The sequence below is a fragment of the Aedes albopictus genome, chromosome 3 (genome assembly GCF_035046485.1).
Source record: "Aedes albopictus strain Foshan chromosome 3, AalbF5, whole genome shotgun sequence".
In the NCBI taxonomy this organism is placed as follows: domain Eukaryota; kingdom Metazoa; phylum Arthropoda; class Insecta; order Diptera; family Culicidae; genus Aedes; species Aedes albopictus.
In genome coordinates, this window is record NC_085138.1 from 324,884,650 (window position 1) to 324,903,566 (window position 18,917).

Consider the following 18,917-nt stretch of genomic DNA (forward strand, 5'->3'; position numbering starts at 1 on the left):
AAGTGGTTTAAATCGTGATGAATAACATTTATCACGACTTCTAACATGATCCGATAACGTGTGATCCCATGATAAAGCGTGCATCAGATGCTTTAATTGATTGCCTGTGATCCCATGATACAAGCACGGGGCGAGGGTGTCGGCATCATGCTACTGCAAGAGCAAAGGCAATCTTGTTCGTATCCTGTATAATTTTTCACTAGAAGAGAGAAGAGATTTTCTTCCATCCTTGTCTCTAGAAGAACTTTTAAAGGAATCGCAAAAAGGAATGTCCTGGAAAACTTGAGAATGCTGTGCAGTAATTCCAAGTAGATATATTCTTGAGATATAGCTGGAGAAACGTCAAGAATTAAATCCTGAAGTGACTTCTGAAGGAACTCCTGAAAAAAAATTGTGGAGGGATTTTTTAAAGGTCGCCGAAAAAAAAATCTGAAAGAATTCACGAAGGAAGGTTTCTATAAATCTCTAGTGAAGTTGGTGATCCCACCAGTGGAGGAATATCTGAGGATCTTCCAGGAAGCCCCCTGGAGGAACACTCTATTGAGAAATTTCTGGATTAATATCTGAAGAACTTCAATAAAATCAATTTTACCATGATTGCACTGGTTTGAAATGAATTTTAGAAAAGAACATCCTGAAAAGAGGCATGAGACGTTGTGAATTTCTATCGAGAGGAATCCTTTATAAATTTCCTGGTAAACGTCCTCAAGGATTCTCTCTAATATTGATAGCATAATTCTTGCAAGGATAGTTTTTTATTGAAATCTATGAGGAATACTTGTAGAAATATTTATGGTGAAACTTCTTTAAGAGTCCATGGAGAAAATCCTGAAGAAATCATCAAAAAAACACTGAAACAATCACTGGATGAACTTTTAAGGTGAAACATCAAGAAATCCCATTGCAATTTTGCATACAAACTTTAGAGGCACAAATCTGACGAACGAAGTATCAAACAAAGCCACCCTTGTTTATCCTGGCTTTGCTCACTTGCAAAAAGAGGCAGCTTTTCCAAATCGAGAGTATTTGTTTACAAATTTTCAAGATTGGTGCTCTTGAAAACGTAAGTAGTGGACCAAGTCGGCCATTGTGGCAGCCATGTTTGTATTCTCTGAAGTTTCTTTTTAAAGCTATACCAGGAAAAATTCTTGGAGGAGTCCATATTGAAGCCACGGCTGGAAATACGGGGAAATTCCTGGAGGAATTTTTTGATGCATCCTTGCAGAAGTATCTGTAAAAATACTGGAAGAAAAAGTGTGGGGAATTACTGAAATATTTCTTGGAATAAGCCGTGGAACATTCACTCTTGAAGCCTCGCAAGACGTCGATGGAGTTTTTCACGATGGATAAATTCCTTGAGCAATTCATGAATGAATTTGTGGAGAAGTTCTTGAAGAAATACCTGGAAGAGTTTCAGAAGATTTCCCTGAGGAATTCATAAAGAAATCCCAGGTTTTTGCTCTAGACGTTTGATTGAATTGAATGCTAGAAGAAATTCATTAATTTAAATTGATTGATTTGTCTTTATTAGAGAGACTTTCAGCCCTTGGCTGGTTCGTCTCTACATTAATTTAAAGTTACTAACTCTATGGCAGCATATTGTGCTACAAAGGCCTTTTCACTCCCTACCTGAACCGGTTTAGAATGTTGTTTTTGAATTCCATGAATAAAAAACAAGAAATAGCCATTTTTTCTTTACAACTTTGATTGACTACCATACAAGAGCGTTTTATACAAAGCAAATATTTGATTTGCGTATGCAAGCAACGGTGGATTCGCACCATCATAACGTTTTACGCTCTTTTCTATACAGGGTGTTAGGTTCATGAGTGCAAACTTTTAAAAGGGTGATAGAGGACCATAAATGGCGAAAAAAATTGTTCTATGCATATGGTGTGTGGCTTCGTGGCCGTGCGGTTAGCGGCGTCAGTCGCCTAGGCGTTTCGTAAGCCTCGGAGTGCGGGTTCGATTCCCGCTCCAGTCGGGGAAAACTTTTCGTCGAACGGAAAATTCTCCATTGGGCCACTGGGTGTTGTGTGTTGTCCGTTGTCTCGTGTATGTGTAATGTTCAGTCTGTGCAGCCTCTGGCTGAAGACGGTGTAGTGTCTTTTTGGTCAAAACTCAACCGTTATGTAGTTATTGAGCTCCCCATGTTTTTGACTCTTATTGCCTTAACTGGCTATAACTTTAAAATGGTCAAATTTATCACAGTTTTTTTTGTCCTTATTCGAAAGATTATTCAATTTTCTATCAAATGGCATTTTTCAATCGATTGGTTTAGTTAAATAACTAAGTTTCCTAGAGCAAAATAGCTAAAAATAGTGTGTTTTTATTTATTTATGTCAATTATCTTCGAAACATGCTTAATAAATTAAAATTATTTCTTTGGCAAAGTTGTGACCCCTGTTCCACTCTACAGTTCGCCAAAGTTCTAACTCTTACCGTTTTCTTGCAATTTTGATTTAAATTTGCGACACAGTGTGCAAAAAAGTGCTTACCATGACGATTGCAAATTTATGATCGTAAATGCGACATTTAAATCGAAAATGCAAGAAAACGATAAGAGATAGAAGTTTAATGTCAAAGAACGAACTGTAGAGTGGAACAGGAGCCACAACTTTGCAGAAGAAAGAATTTTAAATTATTACGCATTTTTCAAAGATAATTAACAAAAACAAATTAATACACACTACTTTTGAGCTATTTTGCTCTAGGAAACTTAGTTATTTAACTAAACCAATGGGTTCAAAGATGCCATTTGATAGAAAATTCAATAATCTTTCGAATAAGGGTAAAAAAACTGCGATAAGTTTGACCATTTTAAAGTTATAGCCAGTTCAGGCAATGAGAGTCAAAAACATGGGGAGTACAATAACTACGAAACGGTTGGGATTTGACCATATGCGTAGAACATTTTTTTTTTCACCATTTATGGTCCTCTATCACCCTTTAAAAAGTTTGCACTCATGAACCTAACACCCTGTATATTCCACGTTTTACGCCCTATTCTATAAATTCCCTTGTCAAATCTTTATCAACTTCAAATATATCCACACCAATCACCTAAGCACTAAAACCAGTAAGCTTACTTCTGTTTCTACCCGCAATCATGTACTGCGTCTTGGTCGAACTTATTGTCAAGCTAACCTTCGCTGTTTTCTTCATCAGTGGAGCCAAAGTTTCCTCCACTGACGGGGTACGATCGATGCCGATGAGATCAATATCGTCCGTAAACCCGAGGAGCAAATGCGCCCGTATCGTGATGATAGTGTCATGCAGAGCAATGACACTAATCTCCTGAATGCAAACGAGGTAGATACATCTGCATTATCCGCCAATTTTTTTGCTCACATAATGGTACGCTGCTTTAGAATAATAATAAACAGATCATGAGTCTGCAAGTTGTACTCCTGAACAACATCAAGCCAATTTGTCCCACATCCAGTTTTATCATCATAAGATGTCCCATGTTCTATTTTGCAGCATTAGCTGCCTCAAGTTCATTTGTTTTGTTCAAAAGCTGTCCAATGTTTAATTTATACTCTTAAAAAGCTGTCTCACAAATAATGAGGAGTTAGGAATGAGAAGTGAGCAATGAGGAATGAGAAGTAAACAGTGTTGAATGTGGAGTGAGCTGTGAAGTGAGAAAAATTTGGAGTAACCAGTAGTGTAAGCAGTGAAGAATGAGAAGAGAGTTTGTAGTTTGGAGTGAAAAGTTTGAAGAAGTTTGGAGTGACCAGTGAGGAGAAATAAGTGAAGAGAGATTGTAGTGAGGAGTGGGAAGAGAAGAATGAGAAGTGAGTGGTGTTAATTGAGAAATAGAGTTATGAAAAATTTTCAAAGGAATCTGTGGATGAATTTCTGTAGGAAAATTTACAAATTTATTCCTGAAAGAATATCTGTAGAAATTTATGTCGCCGATAACGATTTTCACGTCACGCGGCGAGCAATCATCGTATGTCCACCCTACACTGGTGGATATCAGATTTGAGTTTTCAAAAAGAATATTGGATGTATTTGAAGTTTCTAGTCAGTAAATCAGGGTAGTTTCGGTCATTCTAAAAGTATCATTAGACTAATTGAAAAAGTAAAAGCAATTCTTTGTTCATTAGCTCTAATCAGTCAATATATCCTACCATTTAGTCCCAAACCCATACGGCCATTTATCCCATGGCAAACGGGAAAGCAGAGTTCGTATTGAATCTAAACACACCGTTTACGCCACGACCATGGTTCGATGGTTCACCGCCCATTGCAGCGCTCGCTCCACTTGGTGTGCAATTGCCGGCGTTGACCTCGGCATGCGAAGCACACCGGGTGGCCCAGAATCCTACCGTAGTGGACACCGACTCGGCAAACAGTTCATGGGCTCGCGAGTGCGCGCAGTTTCCGGCCAAGTCAATTCCACATCCAGGCTGCGAGCGTCCTCCGTTGGGATAGAAGTTGGCATCACCAAGAGGGAGATCGAATCCCAACAACCCAGCGTTGGAGAACACAGCTTCTACGTATTGTGCATCACTTGGAGCCATGATGTCGGACTGTCCCAGTGAAAACAGTGGACCTGCGGGGTCAAGGCCTACAATGGTGTGAATTTGGCCGTTTTGGAATTTACCAGCACATCCAGCAGCGTGAGCTCCCAAACTGTGTCCAATCAAGCTGATACTATTCCGAGACATTCCGGTAGCTGAGACCATCGTATTGATCATCCGGGACATGATGTCTCCTACTGATTCTACACGGTTCCTGGCCGTGATGTAGTTGATCGTGTTAGCTCCTGCACCCCAGTCAACGCTGATCACGTTGAACTCTCCAACGGTGAAGTAGTGCTGACGGATGTTACCGTGCAATCCGGAGGTTTCGCCACCGTTCCAGCCATGGATGGTAAAACGAGTCGGATGAGCTGGATTGAAGTTGGAGTTGCTCACCGAAGCCGGGTTGTTCCACTGCAGAATTTGTCCATGAACTGGATTGCTACGCGTGAACAATCGGAAAATGACGTCGGTTTCCGGCGTGAAAAACGGCTCCAGCTCTGCTTCGATTACGCTGTAGGGATCCGGGTTGACCAAATGCAAGTTACCCGTTTCATCGCGAATCAGCGAAAGTCGTTGATCGATAGGGCTAGCTAGGGCTGAAAATTAGATCATCTGTTAGTATTAACTCCAGATCACTATGCAGTTCGCAATATAGTAACACACCTCCCAGAGTCAACAGCACGACGATGCCCACCGTAGTCTTCATGATTGTTTAGACTGAATCGTTTCGTTTGCCAGGGGGTTGATTTATTATATACAAATGCGGCTTTGGGCGACAATCTTATCGCGATTTTGAACGACCTGCTGTTTGCCATTGATCACCTTAATCGCCTGAGCGGTTTTAACCCAAACCTACGTCACATGCTTGGTATAGCTATAATCAATTGCCCGCAACCTATTTGCCCACGTAAGTAGAGAAAATTAGGCGTAAAGATTGTCGCGCGATTTGCAACCGTTCTAGCAACAACAACCTACATAGCGATAACCAGCTAATACAATTGCGTGATAGCCATTCATCAAACCGGGAACTGATTTTTCACTTTCATCAGTCATCGAATGGATTTGATTGATTGATGCTAATACTGAAGATTAACTTCTGACAGTGTCGATCATTTCATGTTCTTGCTGTTTTTCGATTTAAGGCCGAATTGAAAGATCTCCGATCTTGGCGATTGCCCGTCATCGCCTTAATCTGTGGCCAAGTCAAATTTCTGTTGACTTTCTCTGGTCCCTTGTTGAGACTGTGTCGCTATGAGCCTGCCTCTGCTGCAGTGTCCTGCTTGGTTTAAATCTACCGCTTGCTAACAGCTTTCATTACCACTCCAGCGTAGATTGTGGATGGCCCACCTTCACTTTCGCTCCCAAATATCAATCACTATCGACTTTTGATGACATCGACGATGGAGCTCCACGTTAGAGATTCAATTGTGACGCCACCATGCGCAATTTTTTTACTCCAGGTAGCTATTGATGAGAAGCTGCAGTGTTCTCCACTGATACACACCAGGTTTCACTGGCGTACAACAAGCAGCAAAGATTTCACGTATGAATTGATGATTTGCCTTCTTGATCAGTGCACCCATGTCGATCTTGGCTTCGCCATCGGAAGCCATCTGGCCGTCTGGCTACCAAGATATGGGAGGTTTTCAACATTCTCCACTGCTTGCTGGAAAGGTTGACCGTATTTCTATTCAACGATTTGGTCTTGTTGGTGTTGATGGTAAGACCTGCCGCCGAGGAACAATTGGCTAAGATATCATCAACGTTAACAGCCATTTAGGTTGTTTTGTTGTTGTTTTCAGTCTAGGGCACCCAAGGTGGTGCAGAGGGCCGAATTGAAAGATCTGTCAAATTTCTGTCGACTTGCTTGATTTCGTTGTTGAGGATGTGCCGCCATGAGCCTTTGAGTCTATCTCTGCTGCGATGTCCTGCTGGGTTCCAATCTAACGCTTGCTTGTAAATTTCGTATTCGCCCCTGCGTAGAGTGTGGCCGATCCACCTCCACTTTCGCTCCCGAATTTCTGTCGCTATCGGCTTTTGATGACATCGACGATGGAGCTCCACGTTGGAGATCCAATTATGAGGCCACCATGCCCTATATAATTCGGGCATCTATTGATAAAGACCTGGAACCGTTGAGTGTTCTCCGCTAATACACACCAGGTTTCACTAGCGTACAGCAGTATATATTTCATGTTCGAGTTAAAGATTCGGATTTTGGTGCGTCGACTGATCTGGTTGTTTTTCCATGCAATTCTTAAACTCACAAAAGTAGCCTTCTTGATCCGTGTACCTATGTCGATTTTGGTGCAGTCATCGGACGCCATTTGGCTACCAAGATAATGGAAGCTTTCAACATTCTCAATTTCGAACAGAAGTGTAATCTGAAATCTCATGAAATCATTTTTTAATCACTTAACCTAATTTACAGCTCTTTTGTCCACGAGGGTACTGCGTGAGCGATTCCAATAGGCACTTACACTTTGTACAGCGCCTAATTGTATTCTATTCTTATTTTATTATATTGTACTGGTTGCCTTTGCTGCTATCACTTTTCTACCCTATCATGGTAGAATGATGAGCACGAGGATGTTGATGTGTGGCTGTTGGTTGTTCCTGCTTCCTGTCCGATTGGGGGTCCATTAAGGGTTGCCGTTCGCCGATGTCCAAGTATACGGGTTCCATTGGCGTAACTAGGATTTTTCCCTAGGGGGTGCCTAAGGGGTGCCAGTTTCAGTGGCTTCCTGGTTGGTTTGTTTTTTTTTTTTGTTAAGGGAAATACCGATTCACCCTCAATTTCTTAGTATAATGATATATGGTATGTGGGGGCAAGATGGGTCAGGGGGCAAGATGAGTCAGTACCGTTTTCAACCGTACTGTTTATTTTTTGAATCTTTCTATAATTTTCCCAGATGAACGACGTGGATACACAAAAAAATGATATATTGTTTTTAAAATTCTTTACGTTCCTTACGCAGAAAAAAAATAAAATATTTTTTCGTTATACTCCTTATGCTATACATTCCATATAACTACGTGTAATGTGTAGACGGGGCTAGATGGGTCACCCTAATTTTTCGATATGTTTGCATAGATTTTAAAAATGTTTTATTTTTCATAGAAAGGCTATTATGTGACCTACATTATCGAAGCGACTAGAGCGCTGAAAATTTGTGAACATATTTTTAATATTTTTCTACAAAAAATATAAGTTTTCAAAGTTTTTTATGGCTACCTGAATGAAAATATTCTATTTCTGAGAATAATCTACCGATATGTTTCAACACTTTTTTCATGTAATCTGTACGTATGTGAAGCTTAGATGTATAGAGAAAAAATAAAAGATCTAGTATTTTTTGTTGGAAAAAAAATCAAATTTCTGATAGCTGACCCATCTTGCCCCCGTAGAAATGAGGTGGGGCAAGATGGGTCATATTTTGACAATTGTTTGTCAAGAAGCAGGTTTCAAACTGTATGACCTTTCTATACCCTTACATCATAGCTGACTAGTGTATCTGGAAGTCGTGACAGAAAACAGAGAAATGCTATTTATATTCAGAATGTTATAGGGATCCATTTCTTAGGTGACCCATCCTGCCCCCACTTACCATACTGCGTCGCGGGAAAAATTCAAACGCGCTGTATTATAAAGAACAGTTTTTTTTTTTGGAAAATCCAAACCGTTGTACTGATTTAACACTTTCTCCGTCATATGAGGTTTGAAAACTTGTTTGCGTATAATAAATGGAATTTGCATTTTCAGTTTGAACTTAACAATTATCGTGACAACCTCTTTGTTTTGTGGATAGAAAACAATCAGGTCCGTAAAAATATATTTTCAGAGCAGTTACTAGAAGCGCAAATCTCGGAAACTATTATAAAATATCCACAAATTTGCGTGTAACTTGTATTATAGTTCCGTCCTGAAGCTTCACGAACATATTATCAATCCAGTTGAAACCTGAAATTTGGTGCGAGAGAACTTCGATTTTTCTCTTCGGGATTCTGATGCTCGCACCAAATTCCAATTTTGACTGGATGATGATATATCTGCAGAAGGGAATGAAATTTTGACTTAGGTAGTCAAAATTTCAGCTCCGTACATTTTGGATAATCGATTCTTGTTTAATATTCCTCAGGGAATATTTCTGTCAATTTATTTGGAAATTGTTTAGCAATTTATTTCAATTGAGACTTCTTTTGGTAATCTCTCAGTAGTTTCTTTGGGTTTGGTAAATTTCTTCGGTAATATCTTCGGCATTTTCTTTAATAATAATTTATTTAGTAATATGTTTGGAATTTGGTATTAAGCGCCTTTCACGCTTCCTTTGAAAATTTCATTGGCAATTCTTCCGGAAACTTCTTTGGAAATTTCGTTAGGAGTTTATTTGGCTTTTTTATTTCATTCGCCAATTTTTTAGTAGTGTTTCAAGCATTATTTTCTTAATGTCAGCACTTTTATTGATATTTGCTTCAATTATTTTAATTTTACCCTTCAGGCAATTCTTTTGGGTATTCTTTTAGTGAAGCCTTTGGGGCCGTTCATAAACCACGTAGACTTTTTGGGGGGAGGGGGGGGGTCAGGCCCATATAGCCGAGGCGGTAAACGCACGGGTATTCAGCATGACCATGCTGAGGGTGACGGGTTCGATTCCCGGTCGGTCCAGGATCTTTTCGTAAAGGAAATTTCCTTGACTTCCTTGGGCATAGAGTATCTTCGTGCCTGCCACACGATATACACATGCAAAATGGTCATTGGCAGAGGAAGCTCTCAGTTAAAAACTGTGGAAGTGCTCATAGAACACTAAGCTGAGAAGCAGGCTTTGTCCCAGTGAGGACGTTACGCCAAGAAGAGGAGAGGAGGGGGGGGTCAGGCAAAAGTCTACGCTCCATACAAATTTCAAAATTTTTGTATGAACAAAAGTCTACGAGGGGGGAGGGGGGGGGGTCTGAGATGGCCAAAATTTGGTCTACGTGGTTTATGAACAGCCCCTTTGGTAATTCATTTGACAATGACTCTGGAAATTTCCTCACATTTTTTTTGGAAATGTCTTCGGCAGGTCTGTTCACGCCGTACGTGAACTATCTTTGCTGCTTATTATTTTGGCCACTACTCTAAACCACTGTTCAAACGGGTGTCCACTGCATGTGACACTATATCATCTCTGCTGTAGCCTGACTCTGCTCCCTTGCTCATCATCGCAGTAAAAGCGGCTGAAATATAGTCGATCGATGAGTAGAACAATGCATCATCTGCTTGCCAGCCGTATCCATCGGTATACGGGGCAGAGTAATGCTCTTCCTGCCGCCAACCAGTCCCTACCTTCTTTATCGCTTACTATCTATTACCTAGCAATAGAAGAAAGGATCGTGAATTATCAGATCAGTACGTTTGTTGATAGCCGTCCAGAACGGTCCACCGGCACAGTGAACATGTGCCCCGCGCGCCGCGTCGCAGCGTCGCAACCCTCGCCCACAGGTCGGGAACGGGTGCAGTTGTCTAATGCTAAATTGTATATAGTGTAAATAGCTTGAACTTATCTCTATCTTGCATGTGCGTAATAAACCCATGAACTAAAGTTTTGTGTTTGAGTTGTATTTCCGTGAAAGAAATTAGTGATTACGCACCTAGTCGTTGTGTGTAAAAGAAGTTCAACAGTTACACATTTTCTACTCACTGCACCCGGGCCATGAGTACGGTCAGTGATATCCGGCGTCAACAAGGTCATTCTACTTTTCTTTTGGATTTTCGTCAATTTTTTGGACTTTTATTATCTATGCTATTCAGTATTCCTTCGCCAATTCCTTCGAGAACTCCTTCGAAAATTCTTTTATAAATCGCTTCTATAATTTTAATGATAATTCTTTAGACAATTTCTACCGTAATTACGTAATAAATTCCTGCAGCAGATGATTTCGGACTATCTTCGGCATTTCCGATGTTACTTGCATTGATAAATTTATTTGGTAATTTCATCAGCAATTCCATTGGAAATTTGAGAAACTTCGATTATTATTTTGGGAACTTCTTCGGTAATTCCTTTGGAAATTCTTAGAGATTTCCTTCGGGAATTAATTTGAAAACACATCTTTGGCGGCTCTTTAATTCTGTCACAGTGATTCTACGGCGATTACTTCTGGAATTCCTCTAAAGTTTCTTCAGAAATTCCTTCGATGTTTCCGGAAAATTCTTTGACAATTTCTCGGCTGTTTATTTTGCGATTGGATTTGGCTATTTTCTTACGGAATTCCTCAAGTAATTCTTATATAAATGTTTTTGGCAACTACTTTGAAAGTTTTAAGGTAAATTGTAATGATTTTTTTTCCGGAAATTGCTTTGGAAATTTGCCAGGAAGGTTTTCGTGATATTCATAGGATTTTCTTTGAGCAAGTCCAGTTGAGAATTTCTGAATTTCAAGGTCAGCAATTTTCGGAAGCAGTATATGAATACAATTAAATCATAGAGAATAGCAAAAGTAATCACGATAAAATTGCCTGAGAGAATTGCAAAATAACTGAAAAAGAAATTGCTGAAATAATTTCAGAGGATAGGCATTGAAATTATAGAAATAAAAATCTAAAGCAATTGCTGATGAATGACTACAACAGGAATTTTCAAAAAGTGAAAACAACCATGCCGAAGGAGCCCTCAAATAAATGGCCATACTGGGGTCTAGCGAATACGGAGTCGTGGGTTTGAATCCCACCAGAACGCGATTTTTTTCACAAATTCATCGCTCAATTTTTTGGTGCCTTCTAATCAAGTTGTTCTCCCCGTTTATTCCTATAGGATTTCACTAAAGAGTTGTCTAGCAATACCTCCTAGGATTTCTCTGGTAATTCCAACTATTCTCGAAATTTGTTAAGGAATTCCTACAGAGATTTCTATTGGGATTCCTTCAGTGGAATTCGTTGAAGAGGGCCAAGAGGAGTTCCAGGAGTAACACCATGATTAATTTCTAGAGTAATCCATGATTAAAAACTCTAAAGGAATTCTTGGTTGAGTCTTTAGGAAAATCCCTGAAAAAACAAAGGCATTTCTGGAAGTTTCACAGGAAAATTTCGAAGAAGAAGCTCAGCAGGGATTCCTGCAGGAATCTCAGTAAGAAATTCTGGAGGAGACCTAGGAGGCATGCCCGAAATATTAGAAGCAGCAGGAATCGCTGATGGAATCCCAGAAGATAAATGTCAAGAGAAGTTTCGGAGGAATCTAATGAGAAATATTTGGAGAAATCCCAGGAAAAAAAACGTTTAGGATTTCTGCAAGGCTGCTAGGATGATTTCCTTGAATAATTCCAGTAAGTTTTTGAAGAAATCCCTGTAGAAATTCTTGGAAGAATCCCTAGAAGAATTCGAAGACATATTATAGTAAAAATTTCTGGAGGAGTCCTAGGAAAAATTGCTGACAGAATTACAGCAGAAATAACTTGAGAAATCCAGCTGAAATTCCTGTAGGAAAGCCAATAAGAGTTTCCTGGAGAAAATCCATGAGAAAATTATGAGAGAATCCTTGGATAAAATATCTTGGATAAAAATTCCTGGAGGAATCACCGGAGAGCTTCTGAAGACATCACAAAAAAACCTCAGGAACTATTCTTAGAAGGGTTCTTGGATGTATCATTGTAGAAATCACAACAGAAATCCTAGGAGGAATTGCTGGAGTAAAATATATTGGAGTTTTCAGAGAAACCTCATCAGGAATGCCTGAGGGAATCTAAAGAATAAATCCTTGGAAAACCTAGAAAAGCCCCTGCAAGAGTCGGTAGAGGTTTCTAGAAAAATATGTAAAGCAAACCCTGAAGAAATCACAGGAGGAATTTCCCGGAAGAATTTCAGCCATAATGCTAGGTTAAATTCATATAGGAAACACCAGAAGAATTTCTAGACATATGTATCATAGTAAGAACTTCTGGAGGAATTGCTGGAAGAACCGCAGGAGAAGTTGTTTGAAATATTCTTGGAGGAAGGCCAAAATTCTGAAGGAATTCCATGACGAATTTCTAGAGGAAGTTTTGAATGAAATCTCTAGAGGAATTCCTGGATGAATCCTTGGAGAAATCACTGGTAGAACAATCAAACGAATTTCTGCGAGAACGGAGATTACCAGGTAAGATCTCAGCCAAAAAGCCAGGAGAATGCTCTAGAAGAATCCGTAGCATAATTTCTGGTATACCACAGTTAGAATTTCTGGAGGAAGAATAGCTGGAAGAACCTCAGGAATTGTTTGAGCAATCCCAGCAGGAATATCTGAAGGAATTCCTAGAATTCCGGGAGGTATCATAGAAATAATTTTTAGAAAAATTTTTGAATCAGGAATGTCGAGGGTATCCTAAGTTCCTCTAACAAATGCTTGGAGGAATAGCTACAGCTCTCCTTGAAATAAGCGATAGAAGTGTACTGAAGGAATCCCTAATGGAATCGCAGGAGGAATCACAGGAGGAATGCCAGGAGAAATCCCTAGAAGTATTTCTGAAGGAGTTCTAGAGGGAATTGCTTGAAGAATTCCAGTTAAAATTCATAGAGGAAGGTCAATAGAAGTTCTTGGAGAAATCCCTTGTGGAATTTCTTGAGGATAAATCTTTGAAGGAATCTCGGGAAGAATTACCGAAGGGATTTTTAGATAAATCCCATGGACATTTTCCTGAAGAATTTCTAGAAGTACTTCCTTTGTAGAATTCCTGAAGGTACAGAGAATTTTGGGACGAGTTCTAAGAGAATTTGCTGGAAGAATCTCAGCAGGAGTTTCCTGAGGAGTCCTAGCCACAATTCCCGAAAGAAGGTCAATAAAACCTCCTGCAGGAATTCCATGAGAAATTTCTGGAAGTATCTCTGAATATAATCGCTGAAGGAATTCCTGAAAAATCACTCTGCAGAAATTTCTTGTGTGTACAACCCCATCAAGAATCAGAATCCTAAGGGAGGTTTATTGAAAAAATATCGGGAGGAATCCATAAAGGAGGCCTAGAGAAATCACTGTTTAAAAAGATAGAGGTATTTCTGGAGGAATCTATGGAGAAGTCTATTCATTGTTCTTATCAATATCCAAAACGCGTACAACAGGTATATAAGTAATTCCGGGTGTACTTAAGTTTCGTTCAAATGTGCCATTATAATAAGTATTGGAATTATTTTGTGAAGTTTTATATTTAAGATGCCTGTCAAGGAAAAAAGGGAATTAAAAATTCCCAATTTTAGCGTGACGTACTTAATGGATGCTCCCTTGGTACTGATAGTCGTAGTTAATAAAAGTAATTAAAAAATATACCGATACATAGTCTCAAATATACAACCGTGAGGTAAGATGAGCATTGTTGAAATCCACAGTGGCGGCGAACAGAAACATCGCCCCCACCAACAGCACATACACTGTGTGCTGTCTAGTGTGTGTTCAATGTTTGTTTATGAATCTCCAAGACTCCCTTCAGTATAGGTCATCGGATCTACAAGTGTTATCAGTCTGGAACGTATTGAATCCTTTCTAAAACTACCTTAAACGTTTATGAAACGCATGGAAATCCTCCTAAAACTCACCTGGGAGCAGTGATTCAAAATATGTTTTCAAAAATTGTATTTAGGGCCTCTTGCACTCCTTAAAACCTTCTGTAACACCCCTGAATCCCTCTGACTTCTCCGAAACCGACTGACAATCCTCTGAAACTTCCTGAAATGCCTCCAAAACCACTTGAAACTCCCTCGGACCCATTTTAAGCCACCTAAGTATCTCTTAAGCCCCTGAAAATCCTCTGAAACTTATTCAAATACTTTCGAAAACCCCCTGAAAACTCCTTGAACCCCATGCAACGGTCCTGAAATATTATCGTGTACCCTGAAATCCCCAAGGAACCCCTGTAACGCACTTGGTGTAGGAAATACGTCCAGATCGGTACAAAAGGTCCTTTATTATGACATAATGGTCCACAGCACAACTTTGTGCTGGCCTGCTTACTCAATAGAGCTAGTAAACTATAGAGGAAGAATGTCGCTGACGTCGCCGCCGCAACATCTCTTGCTGGCGGAGATAGGCAGGTATATAAGTGTCAAAGCGAAAAAGTATGCAGTTTGACAGATAGATACCCGGCATGTTTTCGAACGAGAACAAAGGGAACACCAGCGACATTCGTCCTCTATAGTTTATTAACTCTATTGCTTACTCTCACAGGAAATTTGACGTTTGAGCGGTGCCGACACCTCTCAAACGTCAAATTTCGCGTGAGAGTAAGCAGGCTAGTATAGATTCGTGCAGTGAACCATGGTCCACTGCATGAATTTATTCTGGCCTGCTTACTCTCACACGAAATTTGACGTTTGAGAGGTGTCGGCACCACTCAAACGTCAAATTTCGTGTGAGAGTAAGCAGGCCAGAATAAATTCGTGCAGTGGACCATACACTTATTTACTATGTTTCCTACAGCAAAGCCTACTACAGTTCGGCCATTCTGATCAAACTTCTCATAGCAGGCTACTCCAAATTTTGACGGAACAGTTCCTGAAAATTGAGGTTTCTATCCCACTTCTGAAATGTAGGGAACACGTCCAACTCGGTACAAAAGGTTCATTATTATGACATATTTACTACGTTTATTACAGCAAAGCCTACTACACTGAGTGCCTTCAAAACCCCCGGAAACACCGCTGTAACGCGTCTGAAACTCGCTGAAAATCATCTGAAATATCTCCGAGAAATCCCTGAAACCACATCGAAGTGAAGAAAACGATGTCAATCAACAGCTTAAGAACAAGGCATCCGAGAAGGGTGGTAAAAGTTAGGCTCTGGAAAACGAAGCAACTACCGGAGGAATGGAAGAGGTAACTAGCCCTATCTTCAAGAAGAAGAATGGGAGAACTTTCGAGCGATCGCCATTTTGAATGCCATCTGGAGGAAGATAGAGGAGCGAAGGAACGCCAGAACCGCGATAAAGCGAGTGAAAACACGAGGAGCCAAAGCTGTAGCCCGTCAGCGCTATTCGGCTCTCGAGAAGGAAGTGAAGTGCTCATGCAAGCGGAAAAAAGAGCGTGGGCGGACTGCCTAGCCGACAAAGGCGACTAAGATGAATGCTACGACGCCCATTAAAGACACATCTGGGCAGCTATTGACCGACTTGGCTGACCAGCTGAAACGCTGGTTCTAGCACTTTGAAAACCTTTTTCAAGTTTCAGCCCCGTCACCTCAGTACGATCTGCTAAGGGTTCGACCCGTGTCAACACCGAAGCTCCATCATTGTAACTGGTAACATTGTGACTGGTGGTAAATTCGTCAAAAACTAAGTACATGCTGGTAAGTGAAACTAAACGAGATAAGGCCAGCCTATGCCTTTGGGGTCTCCAGTTAGCCTTGTGGATAAAGCTTTGGATAGCCAATCCTGAACCGGCCAGCGGGTTGGACAAATTCAACGCAATTGATAGTCTTGAGTTTTCTAAGCCACATTTGTTTGTGGTTTACTGACTGCCCCTGATAAGTACTGTGCTCAAGACTTCAGACGGGCCGAATTGGTAATAAAAGTGTGTCCTGCCTATAATCGCATAACTATTCCATATAAATAGTAAGCCCAGCAAATATAGGAATGATATGCAATTACAGGCAGTGTTTGATTGAAAAAAAAAACTAGTGAAATAGCTGATAAACTACTTCATATTGCTGATAGCTGAACTGCTTCAAGAACCTTATAAGTTAAGTATCAACCCAAACGTGCTTACTCTGTGCATGCTTAGATTATTGAGACATGAAGTACTGTTTTCGTAGGGTAGAGTAAGGTATCAGACGCTGCAAGAAAAACTGAGTTTCGTATTTGACTTGAATCAAACAGATGACAAGTATGACTTAAATATGCAAAAACATGACCATGTAAGTCAATAGTACTTTTACTAGAACACCAAGTTCTTCTAGTAAAAGTACTATTGACTTCGAATCATTCGATTAGTATTCCTCTTTTCTGCTTGAACTGTAAAAACGCATTGCTCTGTTGTCCAATTAACCCTCCAATACTCTAGAAGAGTTTTCATCAAATATAAGCTCCACTATAAAATCATTCTTATACTGATATATCTGTTAGTTTTACATTAGCTCGTGTCTATCAAACCATCAAGCAATGGTACTACTTCCTGCGTTTTTAATAGTATTGTCATTGGCGTTCGAAGGTATTTCTACAAATTATAATCTTGACAAAATTAATATATTGCTTCGATTTTACAGTCAATGCTAGCAATTTTGGGTATCCTAAAAGCTTGGTTCGGGATGCTAACGGTCAACAGCACCTGGTGAATCCGAATCCGTATCGTGTAGTCGACGATTTCCTGGAGCCATCATTCATTGCCGAAACCGACGTATTCTTCAGATTGTACACCAGAGCGAATCCAGAAAACGATCAGATCTTGAAACCCAACGATACTAGTTCGATTGCCAACTCACACTTCGATCCCGGTCATCCAACGAGGTTCTTGATTCATGGCTGGAATCAGAACAATGAGTCAGAATTTCTGGTCAAAACTCGCCATAGCTATCTCTCGGTGGATGACTTCAACATTATTGCCGTCGACTGGGGTAAAGGAGCTCAAACAATCAACTACATCACGGCACGTTACCGTGTGGAACATGTGGGACGCGTAACGTCCCAAATGGTAGACACCCTAGTGAAAGCCTCTAGGGTTCCTCTGGACAGAGTCATCGCAATAGGATACAGTTTGGGTGCTCACATAGCTGGAGTTACCGGAAAGCATCAGATGGGTCGACTCAGTACAATCGTTGGTCTCGATCCGGCTGGTCCCCTGTTCACTACCAACAGTTCGGATGGTCTCAATCGGCAAGATGCCCAGTACGTGGAAATGGTGAGCACCAATGCTCGCATTTTAGGGTCTTACAGTCCCTTGGGTGCTGCAAACTTCTACGTCAATGGTGGACTTGATCAGCCCGGATGCGGAATGGATCTATTTGGTATTTGTTCGCATTCTCGATCGTGGATGTATTTCGAAGAAACGATTACGACTGGAGCGGGGTTCCGGGGTGTGCGATGTGCAACGTTTGAAGATTTCAAGGCAGGGAAGTGCAATGCAGAAGGATCTACAACAGCCGTCCGGATGGGAGGAGAACCGTCAAACCATGGACGAGGAGTGGAAGGTGTTTACCTGGTTCAAACCAATTCCCAAGCGCCGTTTGCAAAGGGTTGAAGTTACGAAGGCTATGAGTTATTGAAACTGCTATGTGACGATAAACTAGTACAAAAATAGGATTGGAAACTTACTTACTATCAGTCCTGTGCATTCATTGTTGTGTAAAGGGCTCACGTGAAAGATATTCCATTGCCCTGTCAATTTTTATCGATTTGTTTTATGTCTTTGTTGAGGATGTGCAGTGCAGCCATTAGGTCCGGCTGAGTTCCAATCTAACGCTTCCTTATAGATTTCGTTTTCGCTCCCGTAGAGTGTGACTGGACCACTTCCAGGCACAGAAATTCTTCCAGAAATTCCTCCAGGAAATCCTCCAGGAGTCACATGGGAATTCCCCAGGGAATTTTTCCAGAAGTTCGTTGGGAATTCTTTCAGAAGTTCCTCGGAAAATCTCGCAGGACTTCCTCGAGAATTTTTGCGGGGGTTGATCGAGAATTCCTCCTTTTTTTTATTCCACCAGGAGTTCCTTGGGTGGACTTCCAGAAGCTCCACCCGGACGTCCTGAAACTTTCTCGATGAGTTCCTCGAAAACTCCTTCAGCAGTTATTCTTGAGTTCTTTCAGGAATTCCTCGGGAATTTCTCCTGGAGTTCCTGATCATTTTTTTTTCCAGAAGTTTCACAGTTATTCCTCCAGGAGTTCCTCGGCATTTTTGCATGAGATGCCCGGATTCTGTAGGAGTTTCTTGGGAATTTCTCGAGGAGTAACTTGGAAATTCCTCCAGGGGTTCCTCGGGAATAGCTATTGAAGCTCCTCAGACATACCCACAGGAGTTTCTCAGAGTTTCTTTCAAGGAGTTTCTTGGGAATTACATCAGGGGTTACTAAGAAATTAACGAGAGAATTCATCCATAACTTCTCTGGGAATATCTCCAGAACCTCCTCGACAATCCCTCTAGAAGTTTTTAGGGAATGAATTTGTGCTGTAGTTCCTTGAGAATTTATCAGAAAATTTAATTTCTTAGAAATACCACCTTGAGTTCCTCAGAAATACCTAAATAAATTTCAGTAACCCCTCGGTAAATTCTCAAGAAGTACCTTGGGCATTCCTAAAGAAGCTCCTCGAAAATTCCTACAGGACTTGTCGGATATTCCTCATCGAGATCCTCGGAAATATATGTAGGAGCTCCTTGGGATTTCTTCCAGGAGATCCTCGGGAATTTTCTCAGGATTTTTTTTAAGTCCTCCTGAAATTCCACGGGAATTCTTCCGGAAATCCTCGACAA

General features: G+C 40.6%; 2 protein-coding genes across 2 annotated transcripts; one reads left to right on the top strand and one right to left on the bottom strand.

Moving 5' to 3' along the window:
- Nucleotides 1-4,079: 4,079 nt before the first annotated feature.
- On the bottom strand, nt 4,080-5,352 carry LOC109623385 (pancreatic triacylglycerol lipase). The gene is made up of 2 exons (XM_020077928.3): nt 5,196-5,352; nt 4,080-5,128 (listed from the first exon to the last, which is right to left on the bottom strand). The coding sequence occupies exons 1-2, from the start codon at nt 5,236-5,238 to the stop codon at nt 4,164-4,166; spliced, it is 1,008 nt and encodes a 335-aa protein (XP_019933487.2). The 5' UTR covers nt 5,239-5,352; the 3' UTR covers nt 4,080-4,163.
- Nucleotides 5,353-16,510: 11,158 nt separating this feature from the next.
- On the top strand, nt 16,511-17,755 carry LOC109426910 (pancreatic triacylglycerol lipase). The gene is made up of 2 exons (XM_019702468.3): nt 16,511-16,667; nt 16,723-17,755. Exons 1-2 carry the CDS (start codon nt 16,619-16,621, stop codon nt 17,691-17,693), a joined length of 1,020 nt encoding a protein of 339 aa, XP_019558013.3. The 5' UTR covers nt 16,511-16,618; the 3' UTR covers nt 17,694-17,755.
- The last annotated feature ends 1,162 nt before the right edge of the window (nt 17,756-18,917 follow it).

What these genes read in the sequence shown, in the direction of transcription:
- LOC109426910 (XM_019702468.3), top strand. Translation starts at nt 16,619, where the DNA reads ATGGTACTACTTCCTGCGTTTTTAATAGTATTGTCATTGGCGTTCGAA. An exon ending in ATTGTCATTGGCGTTCGAAG is followed by an intron (nt 16,668 to 16,722) that starts GTATTTCTACAA and finishes TCGATTTTACAG; the next exon opens with TCAATGCTAGCAATTTTGGG.
- LOC109623385 (XM_020077928.3), bottom strand. Translation starts at nt 5,238, where the DNA reads ATGAAGACTACGGTGGGCATCGTCGTGCTGTTGACTCTGGGAG. An exon ending in CGTGCTGTTGACTCTGGGAG is followed by an intron (nt 5,129 to 5,195) that starts GTGTGTTACTAT and finishes TCTAATTTTCAG; the next exon opens with CCCTAGCTAGCCCTATCGAT.